Source organism: Mustelus asterias, chromosome 5 (genome assembly GCF_964213995.1).
Source record: "Mustelus asterias chromosome 5, sMusAst1.hap1.1, whole genome shotgun sequence".
NCBI lineage: Eukaryota > Metazoa > Chordata > Chondrichthyes > Carcharhiniformes > Triakidae > Mustelus > Mustelus asterias.
This window is the reverse complement of record NC_135805.1, coordinates 14,024,877-14,046,363: the sequence shown is the minus strand read 5'-3', so window position 1 is coordinate 14,046,363 and position 21,487 is coordinate 14,024,877. Positions and strand designations below refer to the sequence as shown.

Genomic DNA, 21,487 nt, shown 5'->3' with positions numbered 1-21,487 from the left:
AGACCTTCCGGATCCCTCAGGTTCCAGGGAAAAGAAGCTCCCTCCCTCTCTGACCAGGGCCTGTGGCAGCCATTTTGCACTCCTCCTTCCACCCCACCCCCAGACCCCAACAACCCCCTCAGGGGAGAAACGTCAAGGCGAGGGACCAAGAAACGGTTCGATCTTTCATTTTCTCTGCACAACGTTGGTCACAATTATACTGGCGACAAGGCAATGGTCAAGAGGTTGTCCAATCAGGTGGCCAGGAGAGGGTGTGGTGTCAATATCGGGTGACAAACAGGAGGGCATGAAACCTCCAGGAATTATTTCAGACCAAATTTCTTTTACAAGTTCACTGTGGGATGTGGGCGTCGCTGGCCTGGCTCCCATTATGGGCGACACAGTGGCACAGTGGTTGGCGCTGCTGCCTCACAGCTCCAGGGACCTGGGTTCGATTCCCAGCTTGGGTCACTGTCCATGCAGAGTGTCAGCGTGGGTTTCCTCCGGATGCTCCGGTTTCCTCCCACAGTCCGAAAGATGTGCTTTGTAAGTAAGCCTACTTGTGATGCTAATAAATAAACTTAAAAAAAAATTATTTATTGTCCATTCCCCCTTGCCAAGCGTCGGGCTGGTTTGAGGAGAGGGGGGCATTTTTTGGCAGGTCTGTCTGCTCCTGGAATATTAGGTTAATTGGGGGCGAGAGGTCATAGGGGAAAAAGAGGTCACTTGGGAAAATCTGGCCCCGGTTCAAAAGAACCAATAAAACTTCAAACTATTTGCCAAGGGAGGAGGGATTTCCTTGTCCAGAAATCAGAAAAATTTGCACAGGGTCAGATTTGAAATGCTGCTTTCACTGCACAGAGGAATCACTCATTCCGCCCTCCCTCCCACTGCCCCCCCCCCCTCCTCCCCCACCGCCCATCCCCTTTCCCCAGAGCCTTGGGCAGTGGGACATATTGAACCGAGCTGTGTAAATGGATGGTGCAGAAAGTGGCCAGCAGAGGGTGACACAACACCACTTTGCCACCATAACCTGGCTGCAAGAAGAGCCAATTGAAGCCTCCCCCAGTCGAGCAGCTAGCCTCACTCCCTGCCGGGCATAGCCACTTTTTGGTACTTGCTGTTTCCCAGCAGGGCTGGAGTTGCCCTCCTTGGCCTGTTGGCACGGTGGGTGAGCGGGTGAGCGAAGGGGATCCGGTTAGGCCACAGCCTGCAGCGTGAGTGGATTGTGTTGGGCCCTCGCATGGGGAATGGGATAGGGCAAGGAAATTGTAGATGGGAGTGGCTTAATCCCACCCTCGATTCCTCACGGTTTGTAAAGGGGGTTCACCAAGTGAGGGGAGGTTCCGCCAATGGCTTGTGTTAACTCGACTGCCAATGAGCTGGGGATTGTTACCAAGGACCACTTGCCTGACTTGAGGGAGCTGACCCCAGCCTGTGGATACAGACCCCGGCCTGTGGATACTGACTCCGGCCTGTGGGAGTTGGTCCCGGCCTGTGGATACTGACCCCGGCCTGTGGGAGTTGGTCCCGGCCTGTGGATACTGACCCCAGCCTGTGGGAGCTGGTCTCAGCCTGTGGGAGTTGGTCCCGGCCTATGGGAGTTGGACCCGGCCTGTGGGAGCTGGTCCTGGCCTGTGGGAGCTGGTCCCGGCCTGTGGGAGCTGGTCCTGGCCTGTGGGAGCTGGTCCCGGCCTGTGGGAGCTGGTCCCGGCCTGTGGGAGCTGGTCCCGGCCTGTGGGAGCTGGTCCCGGCCTGGAACTGGGCTCAGCCTGTGTGATCCGTAAAAACAGCACCTACAGAAACACAACACGTGGCTACAAGCCCTTAGGAGTCCGTTCTAAACCCTTGCTTCTCTCTGTATGAACAACCCAAGCCCAAGACCTCCCTCATCCACCAGCTGACAGTTCCATCTTCTACCTGATAGTCATTGCGTTGGAGCCTCATGCTAGCACAGACTTGTTGGGCGGAATGGCCTATTCCTGTGCAGTGAAATGCCACATTACTCAATACTGGTATTGGAGTGAAACAGATAAGGCATGTGGGTGACAGCCAAGGTCTCAGACGGTGAAATATCTGGAACATCCTCAAGCTGCCCTTAAGGACTCGGCCCTCCCTCCCTCCCTCCCTCGATATTCCGACTGCCACAGAGCAAGACAGGTTTGGAGTTTTAGGAGGAGCTGGGAGTGTGAGGGGGAGGGGAGAGGAGGGGAGGGGGGTTAAGGGGCAGGGAGGAGGACGGAGGTTAAGGAAATGAGTCCCATTGTCCAAAGTCTTGACCCTGGCAGTTTAATGTCCTATCAGAGCCCAGCCTGTATCTTCCGTGTAGCCATCTTTCTGAGTGTGGGGTAGAGGGGGTAGGCGGGCTTGTTCTAGAACATTCTGTAGTGCGGCGTGTATTGACGGACAGGGACTGCCTCAGTTGTCGGAAGGAAGTTCCGGCTCCACCTCAGTTCTGCTCCTGCGACATGTCTGTGATGATGGAGATAAGATTGTCCAGGCCCCAGAGGTAACCGTCCTCTCGATTCCCCTCCACCCAGGGCCTCCTGTGGGTCAGGACCTGGCCCTCGGGCAGAGGCATCGTTTTGCCAAAGTCGATCATCCAAACCTTGGCCTGGTCCCGTCGGTCGTGTACAAAGAGCAAGGAGCTTCCAATCACCTGGAGTATAACAGAGAGAGAGAGAGAGGGCTCGTCAATACATAGCCGTTTATATAGTGACTTCCACAACCCCCTCTGGACACTCCCAGCGTCAATGAAGTGCTTTCTGAAGTGTAGCCATAATATAGGACAGTTTATACACAGCAAGGTCCCACAGACAGCAATCTGTGTTGGTGATATTGGTTGAGGGATAATTATTGGCCAGGCGCTGGGCAGAACTCCCTCGCTCTACTTCCAAGTGGTGTCAATGGGGAGGCGATGGCCTAGTGGTATTATCATTAGGCTATCAATCTAGAAACTCAGCCAATGATCTGCGGACCCGGGTTCAAATCCTGCCACGGCAGGTGGTGGAATTTAAATCGAATAAAAGATATCTGGAATTAAGAATCTATTGATGGCCTTTAGGGGAGGAAATCTGCCGTCCTTACCTGGTCTGGCCTACATGTGACTCCAGAGCCACAGTAACTGCCCTCCAAGGGCAATAAATGCTGGCCAGCCAGCGACGCCCATGTCCCCCGAGAGAATAAAGAAAAACAAGGACCTGTTTACTTCCACCGTTATGCTAACAGAATCCAAGCTGGTTGGTGAAATCAAAACTAAGAACTTTTCTCCAATGAATCTAGCTTATATTAAGTTGATCTTTCGCTACACCCTATCTATGACTGTAACACTACATTCTGCACTCTCTCCTTTCCTTCTCTCTGCACGGTATGTTTTGTCTGTATAGCGTGCAAGAAACAATACTTTTCACTGTATCCCAAGACATGTGACAATCATACATGTGGCCCTGAGAGTTCCCATTATTGGATTGCTGCTGCATGTGTAATTTCAGATGCAACCATTATCACAGCAGGGTGCCTGCAATTTCACAGTGTGGCAGCTGCAAGTGGTTATACATTCTTTGATGTGGAATTGTGAATTCCAATGCTTGTCGTTGTAAGGGATTCTGAGCTTGAATTTAAAAATTGTTGTCATAAGGTGTTAGTTAGTTGAGGGAATGTAAATGTAGTAAATGGTATTTTAAAAATGGGTTTTATAACATAGTAAAGTCAGCGATTGACAATTACAATCTAAAAAATCTCTGCATGGAGGTCCACCTACGGTGGATACTAGGTGAGTTGGTATCGTAGCTGTGGAGCCTTTGCACCTGGTATCTGAGGGTCACCAGTCTCAACTTACCCCAGACTGAAAGTCCAATGTCTGGGAACTGTTTTTAAAGGTCAGGTTCTTGGAGGTGGGAATTACCCCATCTCTATGCACTTGATGTGGGAGCGAAAATCTGAGCCAAGGGTTTTTTGATTTGATTTGATTTATAATTGTCACATAGAGCCAGAGAGTCATGGAGGTTTACAGCATGGAAACAGGCCCTTTGGCCCAACTTGTCCATGCGCCCTTTTTTTTTATTACCTCTAAGCTAAACCCAATTGCCTGCATTTGGCCCATATCCCTCTATACCCATCTTATCCATGTAACTGTCTAAATGATTTTTAAAAGACAAAATTGAACCCGCCTCTACTACTACCTCTGGCAGCTGGTTCCAGACACTCACCACCCTCTGTGTGAAAAAATTGCCCCTCTGGACACTTTTGTATCTCTCCCCTCTCACCTTAAACCTATGCCCTCTAGTTTTAGACTCCCCTACCTTTGGGAAAAGATATTGACTATTTAGCTGATCTGTGCCCCTCATTATTTTATAGACCTCTATAAGATCACCCCTCAGCCTCCTACGCTCCAGAGGAAAAAGTCCCAGTCTATCCAGCCTCTCCTTATAACTCAATCCATCAAGTCCCGGTAGCATCCGAGTAAATCTTTTCTGCACTCTTTCTAGTTTAATAATATCCTTTCTATAATAGGGTGACCAGAATTGCACACAGTATTCCAAGTGTGGCCTTGCCAATGTCTTGTACAACTTCAACAAGATGTCCCAACTCCTGTATTCAATGTTCTGACCAATGAAATCAAGCATGCCGAATGCCTTCTTCACCACTCTGTCCACCTGTGACTCCACTTTCAAGGAGCTATGAACATGTACCCCTAGATCTCTTTGTTCTGTAACTCTCTCCAACGCCCTACCATTAACTGAGTAAGTCCTGCCCTGGTTCAATCTACCAAAATGTATCATCTCGCATTTATCTAAATTAAACTCCATCGTCAGCCCACTGGCCCAATTGATCAAGATCCCGTTGCAATTGGAGATAACTTTCTTCACTGTCCACTATGCCACCAATCTTAGTGTCATCTGCAAACTTACTAACCATGCCTCCTATATTCTCTTCCAAATCATTAATACAAATGACAAATAACAGTGGGCCCAGCACTGATCCCTGAGGCACACCGCTGCTCACAGGCCTCCAGTTTGAAAAACAACCCTCTACAATCACCCTCTGGCTTCTGTCAAGAAGCCAATTTTGGATCCATTTAGATACCTCACCCTGGGTTCTGTGAGATTTAACCTTACGCAACAACCTACCATGCGGTACCTTGTCAAAGGCCTTACAAAAGTCCATGTAGACAACATCAACTACACTGCCCTCATCGATCTTCTTGGTTATCCCTTCAAAAAACTCAATCAAATTTGTGAGGCATGATTTTTCACTCACAAAGCCATGCTGACTGTCCCTAATCAGTCCTTGCGTCTCTATACATGTATTAGCATACAGTGAAAAGTATTGTTTCTTGCGCGCTATACAGACAAAGCATAGAGAAGGAAAGGAGAGAGTGCAGAATGTAGTGTTACAGTCATAGCTAGGGTGTAGAGAAAGATCAACTTAATACAAGGTAAGTCCATTCAAAAGTCTGACAGCAGCAGGGAAGAAGCTGTTCTTGAGTCGGTTGGTACGTGACCTCAGACTTTTGTATCTTTTTCCTGAAGGAAGAAGCTGGAAGAGAGAATATCCGGGGTGCGTGGGGTCCTTAATTATGCTGGCTGCTTTGCCGAGGCAGCGGGAAGTGTAGACAGAGTCAGTGGATGGGAGGCTGGCTTGGATTTTGTAAAAGTTGGAGCAACTGTTGCTGTATAAATTGCTCCATAATTTGCTGAATTTTACTGTGTCTGCTTATCTTGAATAGTTGAAGAGTTAAAACACACCTGAATAATGTATGATAGACAACAGAGAAAGGTAAGAAGGAGCATCTGAATGTGATGCCCTGCCTGTGTTGACCAATGAAGTTTGTACAGATGCTGTTATAAATATTATCCATGCCTTATTTATTGTAGTCCTAATTTGATAGAGATGGATTTTCGGTTTGATAGCTGTAGCTTGAGTGTTGTGTACAGTTTTGGTCTTCTTGCTTGAGGGGGGATGTGCGGGTGCTGGGGGGAGGTTGTGGAGGAGGTTCACTGGTTTGATTCCAGAGTTGAGAGGGTTGTGGCTTATGGGGAGAGACTGAGAGTACTGGGACTGTGCTTGTTGGAGTTTGGAGGAGTGGGAGGGGTGGGGGCATCCTGTAGAAACATGTGGAATTGAGAGGGGAATGGGTGGAGTGGAGATGGGGAGATTGTTTCCATTGGCGGATGGGGCCAGGGCCGGGGCTGGGGAGGGCGTAGCCTCAAGCTGAGGGGAAGCGGATTTGGGACTGAGTTGGGGAGGAGCTTGTCCACCCAGAGGATTGTGGCTCTGTGGAGTTCCCTGCCCAGTGGGGCAATTGGGGCTACCTCATGGAATGTTTTTGGGGCAAGGACAGATAAGATTTTTGAAGAGTGGAGGAATTGTGTTGAGGAGGCGGGTGGCTGGAGCCGGGTCCATAAGGAGATCAGCCGTGGTCTTATTGAATGGCGGAGCAGGCTCGAGGGGCCAGATGGCCTACTCCTGATCCTAGTTCTTATGTTCTTATGCTCCTCATTTCTGAAAATAGGATAAAGAGATGTCCTGATTCATTTTATATTGCTGCACCATTCTAGATTAAAGTAGAGAAGTGTTGTTACAATTGTATAAAGTGTTGGGTGCGACCACACTTGGGGTATTGTGTTCAGTTTTGGTCACCTTCTTTGAGAAAGGATGTGGTGGCATTGGAGGAGATCAAAGATGTGTGAGTTAGGTTGATTGGCCGTGATAAATTCTCCCTCAGTGTCAGAGCTGTTAGCAAGGTAAATATTAAAGTTAAAGTTTATTTATTAGTCACAAGTGAGGCTTACATTAACACTGCATTGAAGTTACTGTGAAATTCTCCTAGTCGCCACACTCTGGCGCCTGCTCGGGTCAATGCATCTAACCAGCACGTCTTTCAGACTGTGGGAGGAAACCGGAGCACCCGGAGGAAACCCACGCAGACACGGGGAGAATGCGCAGACTCCGCACAGACAGTGACCCAAGCCAGGAATCGAACCCGGGTCCCTGGCGCTGTGAAGCAGCAGTGCTAACCACTGTGCTACCCAAATATATGGGGTTACAGGGATAGGACCTGGGTGGGATTGTCAGTGCAGGCCCGATGGGCCGAATGGCCTCTTTCTGCACAGTAAGGATTCAATGATTCTATTCTAATTCAAATGTTGAGCCTCAGAGGCCAGTGTCCCAGCTATCACCTACAGGCTAAAGATAACTTAATATCCATCACCTGTTTCCTTTTGACCTTTAACAGTGTGATTGATGAAGCATTAACACTAAGCAGACAGCCAAGGTCTCAGTCTGAGGTTTTATCCAATAGCTGGCACCTCTGACAGTGCAGCACTCCCTCAGCTCTGACCCTCTGACAGTGCGGCACTCCCTCAGTACTGACCCTCTGACAGTGCAGCACTCCCTCAGCACTGACCCTCTGACAGTGCGGCACTCCCTCAGTACTGACCCGCTGACAGTGCAGCACTCCCTCAGCACTGACCCTCTGACAGTGCAGCACTCCCTCAGCACTGACCCTCTGACAGTGCAGCACTCCCTCAGCACTGACCCTCTGACAGTGCAGCACTCCCTCAGCACTGACCCTCTGACAGTGCAGCACTCCCTCAGCACTGACCCTCTGATAGTGCAGCACTCCCTCAGCACTGACCCTCTGACAGTGCAGCACTCCCTCAGCACTGACCCTCTGACAGTGCAGCACTCCCTCAGCACTGACCCTCTGACAGTGCAGCACTCCCTCAGTACTGACCCTCTGACAGTGCAGCACTCCCTCAGTACTGACCCTCTGACAGTGCAGCACTCCCTCAGCACTGACCCCCTGACAGTGCAGCACTCCCCAAGCACTGACCCTCTGAAAGTGCAGCACTCCCTCAGTACTGACCCCCTGACAGTGCAGCACTCCCCAAGCACTGACCCTCTGACAGTGCAGCACTCCCTCAGCACTGACCCTCTGACAGTGCAGCACTCCCTCAGCACTGACCCTCTGACAGTGCAGCACTCCCTCAGTACTGACCCTCTGACAGTGCAGCACTCCCTCAGTACTGACCCTCTGACAGTGCGGCACTCCCTCAGCACTGACCCTCTGACAGTGCAGCACTCCCCAAGCACTGACCCTCTGAAAGTGCAGCACTCCCTCAGTACTGACCCTCTGACAGTGCAGCACTCCCCAAGCACTGACCCTCTGAAAGTGCAGCACTCCCTCAGTACTGACCCTCTGACAGTGCAGCACTCCCCAAGCACTGACCCTCTGAAAGTGCAGCACTCCCTCAGCACTGACCCTCTGACAGTGCAGCACTCCCTCAGCACTGACCCTCTGACAGTGCAGCACTCCCTCAGTACTGACCCTCTGACAGTGCAGCACTCCCTCAGCACTGACCCTCTGACAGTGCGGCACTCCCTCAGTACTGACCCTCTGACAGTGCGGCACTCCCTCAGTACTGACCCTCTGACAGTGCGGCACTCCCTCAGTACTGACCCTCTGACAGTGCAGCACTCCCCAAGAACTGACCCTCTGAAAGTGCAGCACTCCCTCAGTACTGACCCTCTGAAAGTGCAGCACTCCCTCAGTACTGACCCTCTGACAGTGCAGCACTCCCTCAGTACTGACCCTCTGACAGTGCAGCACTCCCTCAGTACTGACCCTCTGACAGTGCAGCACTCCCTCAGTACTGTCCCTCTGACAGTGCAGCACTCCCTCAGTACTGTCCCTCTGACAGTGCAGCACTCCCTCAGCACTGACCCTCTGACAGTGCAGCACTCCCTCAGCACTGACCCCCTGACAGTGCAGCACTCCCCAAGCACTGACCCTCTGAAAGTGCAGCACTCCCTCAGTACTGACCCCCTGACAGTGCAGCACTCCCCAAGCACTGACCCTCTGACAGTGCAGCACTCCCTCAGCACTGACCCTCTGACAGTGCAGCACTCCCTCAGCACTGACCCTCTGACAGTGCAGCACTCCCTCAGTACTGACCCTCTGACAGTGCAGCACTCCCTCAGTACTGACCCTCTGACAGTGCGGCACTCCCTCAGCACTGACCCTCTGACAGTGCAGCACTCCCCAAGCACTGACCCTCTGAAAGTGCAGCACTCCCTCAGTACTGACCCTCTGACAGTGCAGCACTCCCCAAGCACTGACCCTCTGAAAGTGCAGCACTCCCTCAGTACTGACCCTCTGACAGTGCAGCACTCCCCAAGCACTGACCCTCTGAAAGTGCAGCACTCCCTCAGCACTGACCCTCTGACAGTGCAGCACTCCCTCAGCACTGACCCTCTGACAGTGCAGCACTCCCTCAGTACTGACCCTCTGACAGTGCAGCACTCCCTCAGCACTGACCCTCTGACAGTGCGGCACTCCCTCAGTACTGACCCTCTGACAGTGCGGCACTCCCTCAGTACTGACCCTCTGACAGTGCGGCACTCCCTCAGTACTGACCCTCTGACAGTGCAGCACTCCCCAAGAACTGACCCTCTGAAAGTGCAGCACTCCCTCAGTACTGACCCTCTGAAAGTGCAGCACTCCCTCAGTACTGACCCTCTGACAGTGCAGCACTCCCTCAGTACTGACCCTCTGACAGTGCAGCACTCCCTCAGTACTGACCCTCTGACAGTGCAGCACTCCCTCAGTACTGTCCCTCTGACAGTGCAGCACTCCCTCAGTACTGTCCCTCTGACAGTGCAGCACTCCCTCAGCACTGACCCTCTGACAGTGCAGCACTCCCTCAGTACTGACCCTCTGAAAGTGCAGCACTCCCTCAGTACTGACCCTCTGACAGTGCAGCACTCCCTCAGCACTGACCCTCTGACAGTGCGGCACTCCCTCAGTACTGACCCTCTGACAGTGCAGCACTCCCTCAGTACTGACCCTCTGAAAGTGCAGCACTCCCTCAGTACTGACCCTCTGACAGTGCAGCACTCCCTCAGTACTGACCCTCTGACAGTGCGGCACTCCCTCAGTACTGACCCTCTGACAGTGCAGCACTCCCTCAGCACTGACCCTCTGACAGTGCAGCACTCCCTCAGTACTGACCCTCTGACAGTGCAGCACTCCCTCAGTACTGACCCTCTGACAGTGCAGCACTCCCTCAGTACTGACCCTCTGACAGTGCAGCACTCCCTCAGTACTGACCCTCTGAAAGTGCAGCACTCCCTCAGCACTGACCCTCTGACAGTGTGGCACTCCCTCAGTACTGACCCTCTGACAGTGCAGCACTCCCTCAGTACTGACCCTCTGACAGTGTGGCACTCCCTCAGCACTGACCCTCTGACAGTGCAGCACTCCCTCAGTACTGACCCCCTGACAGTGCAGCACTCCCCAAGCACTGACCCTCTGACAGTGCAGCACTTCCACAGCACTGACCCTCTGACAGTGCGGCACTCCCTCAGCACTGACCCTCTGACAGTGCAGCACTCCCCAAGCACTGACCCTCTGACAGTGCAGCACTCCCTCAGCACTGACCCTCTGACAGTGCAGCACTCCCTCAGCACTGACCCTCTGACAGTGCAGCACTCCCTCAGTACTGACCCTCTGACAATGCAGCACTCCCTCAGTACTGACCCTCTGACAGTGCAGCACTCCCTCAGTACTGACCTTCTGACAGTGCAGCACTCCCTCAGTACTGACCCTCTGACAGTGCAGCACTCCCTCAGTACTGACCCTCTGACAATGCAGCACTCCCTCAGTACTGACCCTCTGACAGTGCGGCACTCCCTCAGTACTGACCCTCTGACAGTGCAGCACTCCCTCAGTACTGACCCTCTGACAGTGCGGCACTCCCTCAGTACTGACCCTCTGACAGTGCGGCACTCCCTCAGTACTGACCCTCTGACAGAGCAGCGCTCCCTCAGTACTGGAGGGTCAGGCTGGATTTTTGTGCTGGGGACTCTCGGGCGGGACATGAACTCACGACCCCCTGACTGAGAGTAAGGGTGCGACAGGATTGTTTGAAAGCAGACTTCTCCTGAAGCCAGCAGCCATCTGAGCCAATCCCAGTTCCTCAGCACCACCATCGGGAACATTGAACTCCCAGATCTCCTCGGAAACTGCAGGAAAGCGTGTGGACCGGCAGTAACCATGGACACGGTGCAGGAAACAGATAAATACAGATGAGAGATTACAACCAAAAACAAATAAACAACAACACTTTAATTCAGCCTGGGGTAACTAAAACTCGCCAAGTTCCTGCACATTCCCCCGCTCTCTCTCATAAATCGCAGGCACATTCCATTCCCATTCCCAGCCCAGTTCTTCCAGCTTCTTTATCACAGCCAGTTAAATACAGAACACAATTCATACCTTCAGTACAAGATACAAAAGTATTCTCTAACCTCTCCCCTCTCCCAGTCTCCCCAGAGGTTCCCCCCTCACTGTCTCCCCAGAGATTCCCTCTCTCCCTGTTTTCCCAGAGACTCCCCCCTCTCCCTGTTTTCCCAGAGATTCCCCCCTCTCCCTGTTTTCCCAGAGATTCCCCCCTCTCCCTGTTTTCCCAGAGACTCCCCCCTCTCCCTGTTTTCCCAGAGATTCCCCCCTCTCCCTGTTTTCCCAGAGATTCCCCCCTCTCCCAGTCGCCCCAGAGATTCCCCCCTCTCCCAGTATCCCCAGAGACTCCCCCTCTCCCAGTTTCCCCAGAGACTCCCCCTCTCCCAATTTCCCCAGAGACTCCCCCTCTCCCAGTTTCCCCAGAGACTCCCCCTCTCCCTGTTTTCCCAGAGATTCCCTCTCTCCCTGTTTTCCCAGAGATTCCCCCCTCTCCCTGTTTTCCCAGAGATTCCTCCTCTCCCTGTATCCCCAGAGATTTCTGGGGGTCAGTGCCGGGATCGGTCAGTGCCGGGATCGGTCAGTGCCGAGATCGTTCAGTGCCGAGATCGGTCAGTGCCGAGATCGGTCAGTGCCGAGATCGGTCAGTGCCGGGATCGGTCAGTGCCGAGATCGGTCAGTGCCGAGATCGGTCAGTGCCGAGATCGGTCAGTGCCGAGATCGGTCAGTGCCGGGATCGGTCAGTGCCGAGATCGGTCAGTGCCGAGATCGGTCAGTGCCGAGATCAGCACATGTGCAGTGGCCTCACACTGCGGCCTCCCGATTGCTGGCCAGCCCCGTGATCCACTCAATGCCGGCTCTCCGGCGCCCCCCCCCCCCAAGCCCGATCGCTGGCCCCCGACCATTCCTGGGCTGAGCCCGACCCCCCCCCTCCCCCCGGCCCGCCATGATCACCAGCCACCCCCACCGATTCTCCCGCCCTCTCCGATAGTGACCCCACTCCGCAGTCCCGCCCCGATCTCTGGCCTCCCTCCTTTCCCCACCAATCCCTATGCAGTGTGGCAGCGGGACCCACCACCCCACCAATCACCCCTCGGCCCTGCCCCCATATGCCGCACCCCTTGGCGCTGCCCCAAGCCTGATGGGCAGTGCCTGGGAGCCTAGGCTGGCACTGCCAGAGTGCCAATGCCCAGAGGACACCACCCCCCACCCCCTGACCCCCTGGGGATCCCCCGATTGCCCCCCCTCACTCCAGCAGGGTCAAGCCGCTGGCCCCCTAAAAGTGGGGAGCTGGTCTGACCCCGCGGAGTGAAACACTCTGTCGGGGGGGGGGGGGGGGAGATGCTCGCGGGCCTGGAGACTTCAGTCCCTGGCTCGCTAATGATATTCAACTGGCCACTTAAATGGTCTTTGTGACTCCCCACAGATTGGCAGTGCAGATCAGACGCTCCCGGAAATCTGGCGCTGGGAGACGCACGCGGGGCACGACTGCTTGCACGAGCCCCCTGAATCCACCACCACCCCCCGAGCCCCCTGAATCCACCACCCCCCCCCCCCCCCCCCCCCACCCGCCGCGGGATTCTCCCCGTTCGCTGTGCTGAAAAATTAGGGATGGGTGAATCGCCCTCTGTGTGTGTGAGAGAGAGACTGGGCTGGATCTCGCTTGGGCGAGGGTCGTCAAACTCGAAATGTTGGCTCTATTCTCTCTCCACAGACGCTGTCAGACCCGCTGAGATTTTCCAGCATGTTTCTGTTTTTATGCCAATGCTCAGCGATAATTCTTTGGAAAGTAACCTCCACTCACCTCATGAGTTTTGAAGAAAGCAGAACCCTCCAGAGTTTCCTTAATCAACTTCAAACGATCGAGGTATTTTTTCTGGAACAGACAGAACGATGGAATCACTGCAGTGAATACTCTCACCTTCCCTTTTGCCCTCCAAGCTCAGGGTGAGAATCACACAATCTTTACCATGCAGAAGGAGGCCATTCAATCCATCAAGCCTGCACTGGCTCTCTGAAAGAGCATTCGATCTCGTCCCGTGCCCCTGCCTTATCCCCGTAAGCTTGGACATTCTTTTCAGGTAGCTATCCAACTCTTTCTCAAATCTCTCAATCGAACCTACCTCCACCACCCTCTCAGGAAGATTGTTCCAGACTCCAACCACCCGCTGGGTTAAAACATTGTTCCTCGCATTAGTTTAAAGGAGATGTACGAGGTACGTTTTTTACACAGAGGGTGGGTGCTTGGAACTCGTTGCCGGGGGAGGTAGTGGAGACGGATACGGTAGTGACTTTTAAGGGGCATCTAGACAAATACATGAATAGGATGGGAATAGAGGGATATGGTCCCTGGAAGGGTAGGGGGTTTTAGTTCAGTCGGGCAGCATGGTCGGTGCAGGCTTGGAGGGCCGAAGGGCCTGTTCCTGTGCTGTAATTTTCTTTGTTCTTCATTTATTAATTTTACTCCTCCTGCCAATGAGTTTGAATCTGTGCCCTCTCGTTCGTGATGCTGTCTTGAGTGGGAACAGTTTCTCACTATTTATCCTGTCCGTATCCCACAGGATCTTGAATATCTCGATCAAGTCTCCTCTCAGCCTTCTTTTCTCCAAGGAAAACAAGAATCATTCTTGTCAGTCTTATCTGTACTCTCTCCAATGGTCTTCACATCCTTCCTCAGGTCTGGCACCCAGGCCGAGCTAGTCTCTTACACAATTTCAATGTAACCTCCCGCTCTCTCTCCCCCTCCTCCACGCCCACCCTCCCCGTTTCCCTCCACCCCCACCCCCACCATCTGCCCTCTTCCTCACTGCTCCCTAAACCTGTCACCCATCTCTCTGGATTCCCAGAGCCCTTTCCTCCTTCTCCCTCACCCCATCAGAGAGCCCCTGCCTCCACCAGCGCCCACCCACCTCCCTCTCCCAATTCACGGGGGAGACGTCTGTGCCCTTTGAGAGAAACAGCTCACATCCTCGCCCACGTTGCAGCCAAAAGCAGCCCCACCCCAACTTACCAAAACAATCTTGTTTCCCTTGGTGAACTCTCTGAACGCCATCACAACCTGCTCTTTGGTCTTTGTCTTCTTAAAGTCCCGGTTCACAGACCCATCTTCATTCTGTAAAGAGAGTAATGTGTCAAAGTTGGGTAGAGTAATTGTAGGTTGGTGTTTGTGAAACGCGAGGGGGAAAGCATTGCATGGTCCCTTTAGAAAGATGGTGCTTTTTCTGTGCTTAGAGAGTTTAAAAAAATGCAAGTACATATAGAGTACTCAGACTGAAACATTTGTGTTGGACGGCCAAGCAGCAGGGTTACCAAGGCAACAGGCTTTCAGGCTTTTTGAATTTTTTTGAATTCAGCCTATCAATTTGGATACCAAGAATCTATAAAATTTGAATTTGATGGTGTTGACAACCTAGAACCAATCATATTGTAGGGGATATTGATATGGATATGGGGATATAGAATGGTCTAGTTTGGACCAGGGAGCGGCGCGGGCTTGGAGGGCCAAAGGGCCTGTTCCTGTGCTGTATTGTTCTTTGTTGTTCTTTGTCATCACAGGTATAAAAGAAGGGTGGCAGTGGGACAAAAGCAGAGAGCAACTGCAATCTGCCAGAGTATCAACTCTTAGTCCAGCTCTAGAGAGAGAGAGAACTGCTGGCTCTCACAGCTTCATTTACATCTTAGAGAAAGTACCATCTCGATAGAAAAGGTACCAAAGAAGAAAGAAGTTCCATACAGAAGAATCAACAGAAAAGGCCCAGAATATTCCAGAAGATGCCAAACATAGAAACATAAAAACATAGAGGATAGGAGCAGGAGGAGGCCATTCAGCCCTTCGAGCCTGCTCCACCATTCATCACGATCATGGCTGATCATCCAACTCAATAGCCTAATCCTGCTTTCTCCCCATAACCTTTGATCCCGTTCGCCCCAAGTGCTATATCCAGCCGCCTCTTGAATACATTCAATGTTTTGGCATCAACATCTTCCTGTGGTAATGAATTCCACAGGCTCACCACTCTTTGGGTGAAGAAATGTCTCCTCGTCTCCGCCCTAAATGGTCTACCCTGAATCCTCAGACTGTGACCCCTGGTTCTGGGTTCCCCCACCATCGGGAAAATCCTCCCTGCATCTACCCTGTCTAGTCCCGTTAGAATTTTATTAGTCTCTATGAGATCCCCCCACGTTCGTCTGAACTCCAGAGAAAACAATCCTAACCTAGTCAATCTCTCCTCGTACATCAGTCCCGCCATCCCTGGAATCAGCCTGGTAAACCTTCGCTGCACTCCCTCGAGAGCAAGAACATCCTTCCTCAGAAAAGGAGACCAAAACTACACACAATACTCTAGGTGTGGCCTCACCAAGGTCCTGTATAATTGCAACAACACATCCCTGCTCCTGTACTCGAAACTTCTCACTATGAAGGCCAACATGCCATTTGCCTTCTTTACCGCCTGCTGCACCTGCATGCTTACCTTCAGCGACTGGTGCACAAGGACACCCAGGTCCCTCTGCACACTCCCCTCTCCCAATTTACAGCCATTAATTGTGAGAGTGACTAAATTTTATTTTGCTAATGAGCAGGAATTGTATTTATCTGAACAGCATTCCATTAGAATCTTGTTTTATTCGGTTTGTTAATAGTTTAGTTAACCTGTTGAGTTGGTTAGATAAATAAATTGTTACTTGTTGATTTTAGAGAGAGTGTCAGGGAGTTATTTTGTGTTTCACCACTAGGGGTTGCTGAAGAGCAGGTCGCACCTTCACGCTCACGGTTACAGATTATAAGGCGCGGTACTCCTCTGAGTGATTAGGTGTCAGTTCTCGGAGGGGGATCAACCTCCCCTTCATAACAATAATTAACAGAAGCACGCAAACAACCTTGACCTTTCACCTCCGGGGCCCAAGAGTTAGGCTCAATCCAAGTTAGTCATACGGAAAGGCCTCTCTCTCTCCCAGCAGACTGTGTGGATCCCTCCACCCAGATTTAAGTGGGGCTGTTGCTAAACTCCAAAGACACAAAGGACCCCATCCCACCCTTACCTCAGCTCACACTGTAACATTGCACTGAGGCTACCTGCCAGGAACAGGCCCAGTTCTGCGATATTGTAAAGTTGGGGTGATGTCCCCTCTCTTATTCAGCACGGAAAGATAACTGTGTAACATGGGGAGGCGATGGCCTAGTGGTATTATCACTAGACTGTTAATCCAGAAACTCTGCTAATGTTCTGGGGACCCGGGTTCGAATCCTGCCCCGGCAGATTGTGGAATTTGAATTCAATAAAACATATCTGTAATTTAGGGTGTCACAGTGGTTAGCACTGCTGCCTCACAGGGCCAGGGACCCGGATTTAATTCCCGGCTTGGATCACTGTCTGTGTGTAGTTTGCATGTTCTCCCTGTGTCTGTGTGGGTTTCCTCCGGGTGCTCTGGATTCCTCCCACAGTCCAAAGATGTGCAGGTTAGGTGGATTGGCCATGCTAAAATTGCCCCTTAGTGTCAGGGGAACTAACAGGGTAAATACGTGGGGCTACGGGGAATAGGGGCTGGGTGGGATTGTGGTCAGTGCAGACTCGATGGGCCGAATGGCCTCCTTCTGCACTGTAGAATTCTATGATTCTATGATACTGATGACCATGAAATCATTGTTGGGAAAATCCATCTTTCGGGAAGGAAATCTGCCGTCCTTATCTGGTCTGGCCTACATGTGATACAGCCAATTCTCTCAACTGTCCTCAGGCAGATTCAATGGACCGAATGGCCTCCTTCTGCACTGTGGGGTTTCTATGATAACGAGGGATGGCCAATAAATGTTGGCCAAATGAATAAAAAAGTGTGGTTGAAGTTTTTTAATTTTTCACAAATCAGGACAAATGTAAGAATGCCAAATTTCAAACCATCACTACAATCCTTACTACAGGAGGAAAGGGCACCTGATTGGCTGGATGGCTCCCAGTGCCACATGCCGGTATGGATGGGAATAGGAGGCGAGGGCAGATCAATGTGTGACCAAAGAGATGGTGGAGGGAGGAGGGCTTTGGATTCCTGGATCACCGAAACCATTTCCGGGGAAGGTGGGACCTGTACAGGTTGGATGGGCTACAGCTGAACCACATTGGGTCTAACCGTTGCGGGGGAGGGAGGGGGGGTGGGTTAGCTGGTGCTATGGGGTGGGGGGAGGGGGGGTGATTAAACTAATTTGGCAGGGGGGTGGAGTGTGGTGGGAGAGTAGCGGGTGATGCACAGGCAAATACAGAAGAATAAAGTTAATCTGGATGGCAGAGAGATTATAGATAACTAAAGGCACGAGGGAGTAGTGTGGGCAGGCTGGATGGCATTCACTTCAATGCAAGGAGTCCAGTGAGTAAGGCAGGTGAGTTGAGGATTTTGATAAAAGTAACGTTTATTTATTAGTCACAAGTAAGGCTTACATTAACACTGCAATGAAGTTGCCGTGAAAATCCCCTAGTCGCCACACTCTGGTGCCTGTTTGGGTACACTGAGGGAGAATTTAGCTCAGCGTTCAGACTGTGGGAGGAAACCCACGCAGACACAGGGAGAACATGCAAACTCCACACAGACAGTGACCCAAACCGGGAATCGAACCCATGTTCCTGGTGCTGGGAGGCAGCAGTGCTAACCACTGTGCTACCGTGCCATACACACGGGGGTACAATTATATTGCCATCACAGAGACATGGTTGAGGGAGGGGCGAAATCTGGCAGTTTAATATTCCGGGGGATTGAATCTTATGATGGGATGGGGTGCGGGGGGGGCTGTAAAAGAGGAAGTGGCAAGCTAATACTGAATAAGGAATTAATTACTGTTGTACTGTCAGAGTGTCAGTACTGAGGGAGTGCCGCACTGTCAGAGGGTCAGTGCTGAGGGACTGCCGCGCTGTCAGAGGGTCAGTGCTGAGGGAGTGCCGCACTGTCAGAGGGTCAGTGCTGAGGGAGTGCTGCACTGTCAGAGAGTCGGTGCTGAGGGAGTGCTGCACTGTCAGAGGGTCAGTACTGAGGGAGTGCTGCACTGTCAGAGGGTCAGTGCTGAGGGAGTGCTGCACAGTCAGAGGGTCAGTGCTGAGGGAGTGCTGCACTGTCAGAGGGTCAGTGCTGAGGGAGTGCCGCACTGTCAGAGGGTCAGTGCTGAGGGAGTGCCGCACTGTCAGAGGGTCAGTGCTGAGGGAGTGCTGCACTGTCAGAGGGTCAGTGCTGAGGGAGTGCCGCACTGTCAGAGGGTCAGTGCTGAGGGAGTGCCGCACTGTCAGAGGGTCAGTGCTGAGGGAGTGCCGCACTGTCAGAGGGTCAGTACTGAGGGAGTGCTGCACTGTCAGAGGGTCAGTGCTGAGGGAGTGCTGCACTGTCAGAGGGTCAGTGCTGAGGGAGTGCCGCACTGTCAGAGGGTCAGTGCTGAGGGAGTGCTGCACTGTCAGAGGGTCAGTGCTGAGGGAGTGTCGCACTGTCAGAGGGTCAGTGCTGAGGGAGTGCCGCACTGTCAGAGGGTCAGTGCTGAGGGAGTGCTGCACTGTCAGCGGGTCAGTACTGAGGGAGTGCTGCACTGTCAGAGGGTCAGTACTGAGGGAGTGCTGCACTGTCAGATGGTCAGTACTGAGGGAGTGCTGCACTGCCAGAGGGTCAGTACTGAGGGAGTGCCGCACTGTCAGAGGATCAGTACTGAGGGAGTGCTGCACTGTCAGTGAGGCACTGCTGAGAGAGTGCTGCACTGTCAGAGGGTCAGTGCTGAAGGAGTGCCGCACTGTCAGAGGGTCAGTACTGAGGGAGTGCCGCACTGTCAGAGGTTAGTACTGAGGGAGTGCTGCACTGTCAGAGGGTCAGTACTGAGGGAGTGCTGCACTGTCAGAGGGTCAGTGCTGAGGGAGTGCTGCACTGTCAGAGGGTCAGTGCTGAGGGAGTGCTGCACTGTCAGAGGGTCAGTGCTGAGGGAGTGCGGCACTGTCAGAGGGTCAGTGCTGAGGGAGTGCTGCACTGTCAGAGGGTCAGTGCTGAGGGAGTGCCGCACTGTCAGAGGGTCAGTGCTGAGGGAGTGCTGCACTGTCAGCGGGTCAGTACTGAGGGAGTGCTGCACTGTCAGTGAGGCACTGCTGAGAGAGTGCTGCACTGTCAGAGGATCAGTGCTGAGGGAGTGCCGCACTGTCAGAGGGTCAGTGCTGAAGGAGTGCCGCACTGTCAGAGGGTCAGTACTGAGGGAGTGCCGCACTGTCAGAGGTTAGTACTGAGGGAGTGCTGCACTGTCAGAGGGTCAGTACTGAGGGAGTGCTGCACTGTCAGAGGGTCAGTGCTGAGGGAGTGCTGCACTGTCAGAGGGTCAGTGCTGAGGGAGTGCTGCACTGTCAGAGGGTCAGTGCTGAGGGAGTGCTGCACTGTCAGAGGGTCAGTGCTGAGGGAGTGCTGCACTGTCAGAGGGTCAGTGCTGAGGGAGTGCTGCACTGTCAGAGGGTCAGTGCTGAGGGAGTGCCGCACTGTCAGAGGGTCAGTGCTGAGGGAGTGCTGCACTGTCAGAGGGTCAGTGGTGAGGGAGTGCTGCAATGTCAGAGGGACAGTTTTGAGGGAGTGCTGCACTGTCAGAGGGTCAGTGCTGAGGGAGTGCTGCACTATCAGAGGGTCAGTGCTTGGGGAGTGCTGCACTGTCAGAGGGTCAGTGCTGAGGGAGTGCTGCACTGTCAGAGGGTCAGTACTGAGGGAGTGCTGCACTGTCAGAGGGTCAGTACTGAGGGAGTGCTGCACTGTCAGAGGGTCAGTGCTGAGGGAGTGCTGCACTGTCAGAGGGTCAGTGCTGAGGGAGTGCTGCACTGTCAGAGGGTCAGTGCTGAGGGAGTGCTGCACTGTCAGAGGATCAGTGCTGAGGGAGTGCCGCACTGTCAGGGGGTCAGTGTTGAGGGAGTGCTGCACTGTCAGAGGGTCAGTACTGAGGGAGTGCTGCACTGTAAGAGGGTCAGTACTGAGGGAGTGCCGCACTGTCAGAGGGTCAGTGCTGAGGGAGTGCCGCACTGTCAGAGGGTCAGTGCTGAGGGAGTGCTGTACTGTCAGAGGGTCAGTGCTGAGGGAGTGCTGCACTGTCAGAGGGTCAGTGCTGAGGGACTGCCGCGCTGTCAGAGGGTCAGTGCTGAGGGAGTGCCGCACTGTCAGAGGGTCAGTGCTGAGGGAGTGCTGCACTGTCAGAGGGTCAGTGCTGAGGGAGTGCTGCACTGTCAGAGGGTCAGTGCTAAGGGAGTGCTGCGCTGTCAGAGGGTCAGTACTGAGGGAGTGCTGCACTGTCAGAGGGTCAGTACTGAGGGAGTGCTGCACTGTCAGAGGGTCAGTGCTGAGGGAGTGCTGCACTGTCAGAGGGTCAGTACTGAGGGAGTGCTGCACTGTCAGAGGGTCAGTACTGAGGGAGTGCTGCACTGTCAGAGGGTCAGTACTGAGGGAGTGCCGCACTGTCAGAGGGTCAGTGCTGAGGGAGTGCTGCACTGTCAGTGGGTCAGTACTGAGGGAGTGCCGCACTGTCAGAGGGTCAGTGCTGAGGGAGTGCTGCACTGTCAGAGGGTCAGTACTGAGGGAGTGCCGCACTGTCAGAGGGTCAGTACTGAGGGAGTGCTGCACTGTCAGAGGGTCAGTACTGAGGGAGTGCCACACTGTCAGAGGGTCAGTGCTGAGGGAGTGCTGCACTGTCAGAGGGTCAGTGCTGAGGGAGTGCTGCACTGTCAGATGAACCAAGCCCGGAATGTCTGCTCGGGTGGATGTAACAGGGTGATATTTTGAAGAGCGGGGTGGGTTATCCCAGTTCATGGCCAATATCTGTCCCTCAGCTGAGGGGATATCTCTCTGTTCGCACCTTGCTGCTTGTCGGAGTTTACTGAACACAACATAGCTCGTATGTCTCCATGTTCGAACACTCCTCCAATAAAAATACTTCAGCTGCTGTAGAGTGCTTTGAGTCTAAATATGTGCGGGTTAGGCCATGCTAAAAAATTGTCCCTTAGTGTCCTGAGATGCGTAGGTTAGAGGGATTAGTGGGTAAAATTATGTAGGGATATGGGGATAGGGCCTAGGTGGGATTGTGGTCGGTGCAGACTCGATGGGCCGAATGGCCTCTTTCTGTACTGTAGGGTTTCTATGTTTCTGTGAGATGCTTTGTGCGCTCGAAAGGAGCTGAGTAAGTGTACGTTTTGCCTCTGTTAAAGATTCGACATGTACACAGCTTGTTGCAGTTAAAAATCCCACTCCAAATTGAAATAACTTGCATCAAATCACCTTGTCATTATTCTC

General features: G+C 52.9%; 1 protein-coding gene across 1 annotated transcript in view; it reads right to left on the bottom strand.

The window, feature by feature from the left end:
• Positions 1–906: 906 nt before the first annotated feature.
• Positions 907–21,487, bottom strand: part of LOC144493372 (inositol-trisphosphate 3-kinase B-like) — a 61,250-nt gene continuing 40,669 nt past the window's right edge. Inside the window, exons 5-7 of the mRNA XM_078212194.1 lie at positions 14,232–14,333; positions 13,026–13,097; positions 907–2,638 (exon numbers count right to left, since the gene is read on the bottom strand). Coding sequence (XP_078068320.1) covers positions 2,429–2,638; positions 13,026–13,097; positions 14,232–14,333 — 384 coding nt within the window. The 3' untranslated portion in view covers positions 907–2,428. The remainder of the gene's footprint in view (positions 2,639–13,025; positions 13,098–14,231; positions 14,334–21,487) is intronic.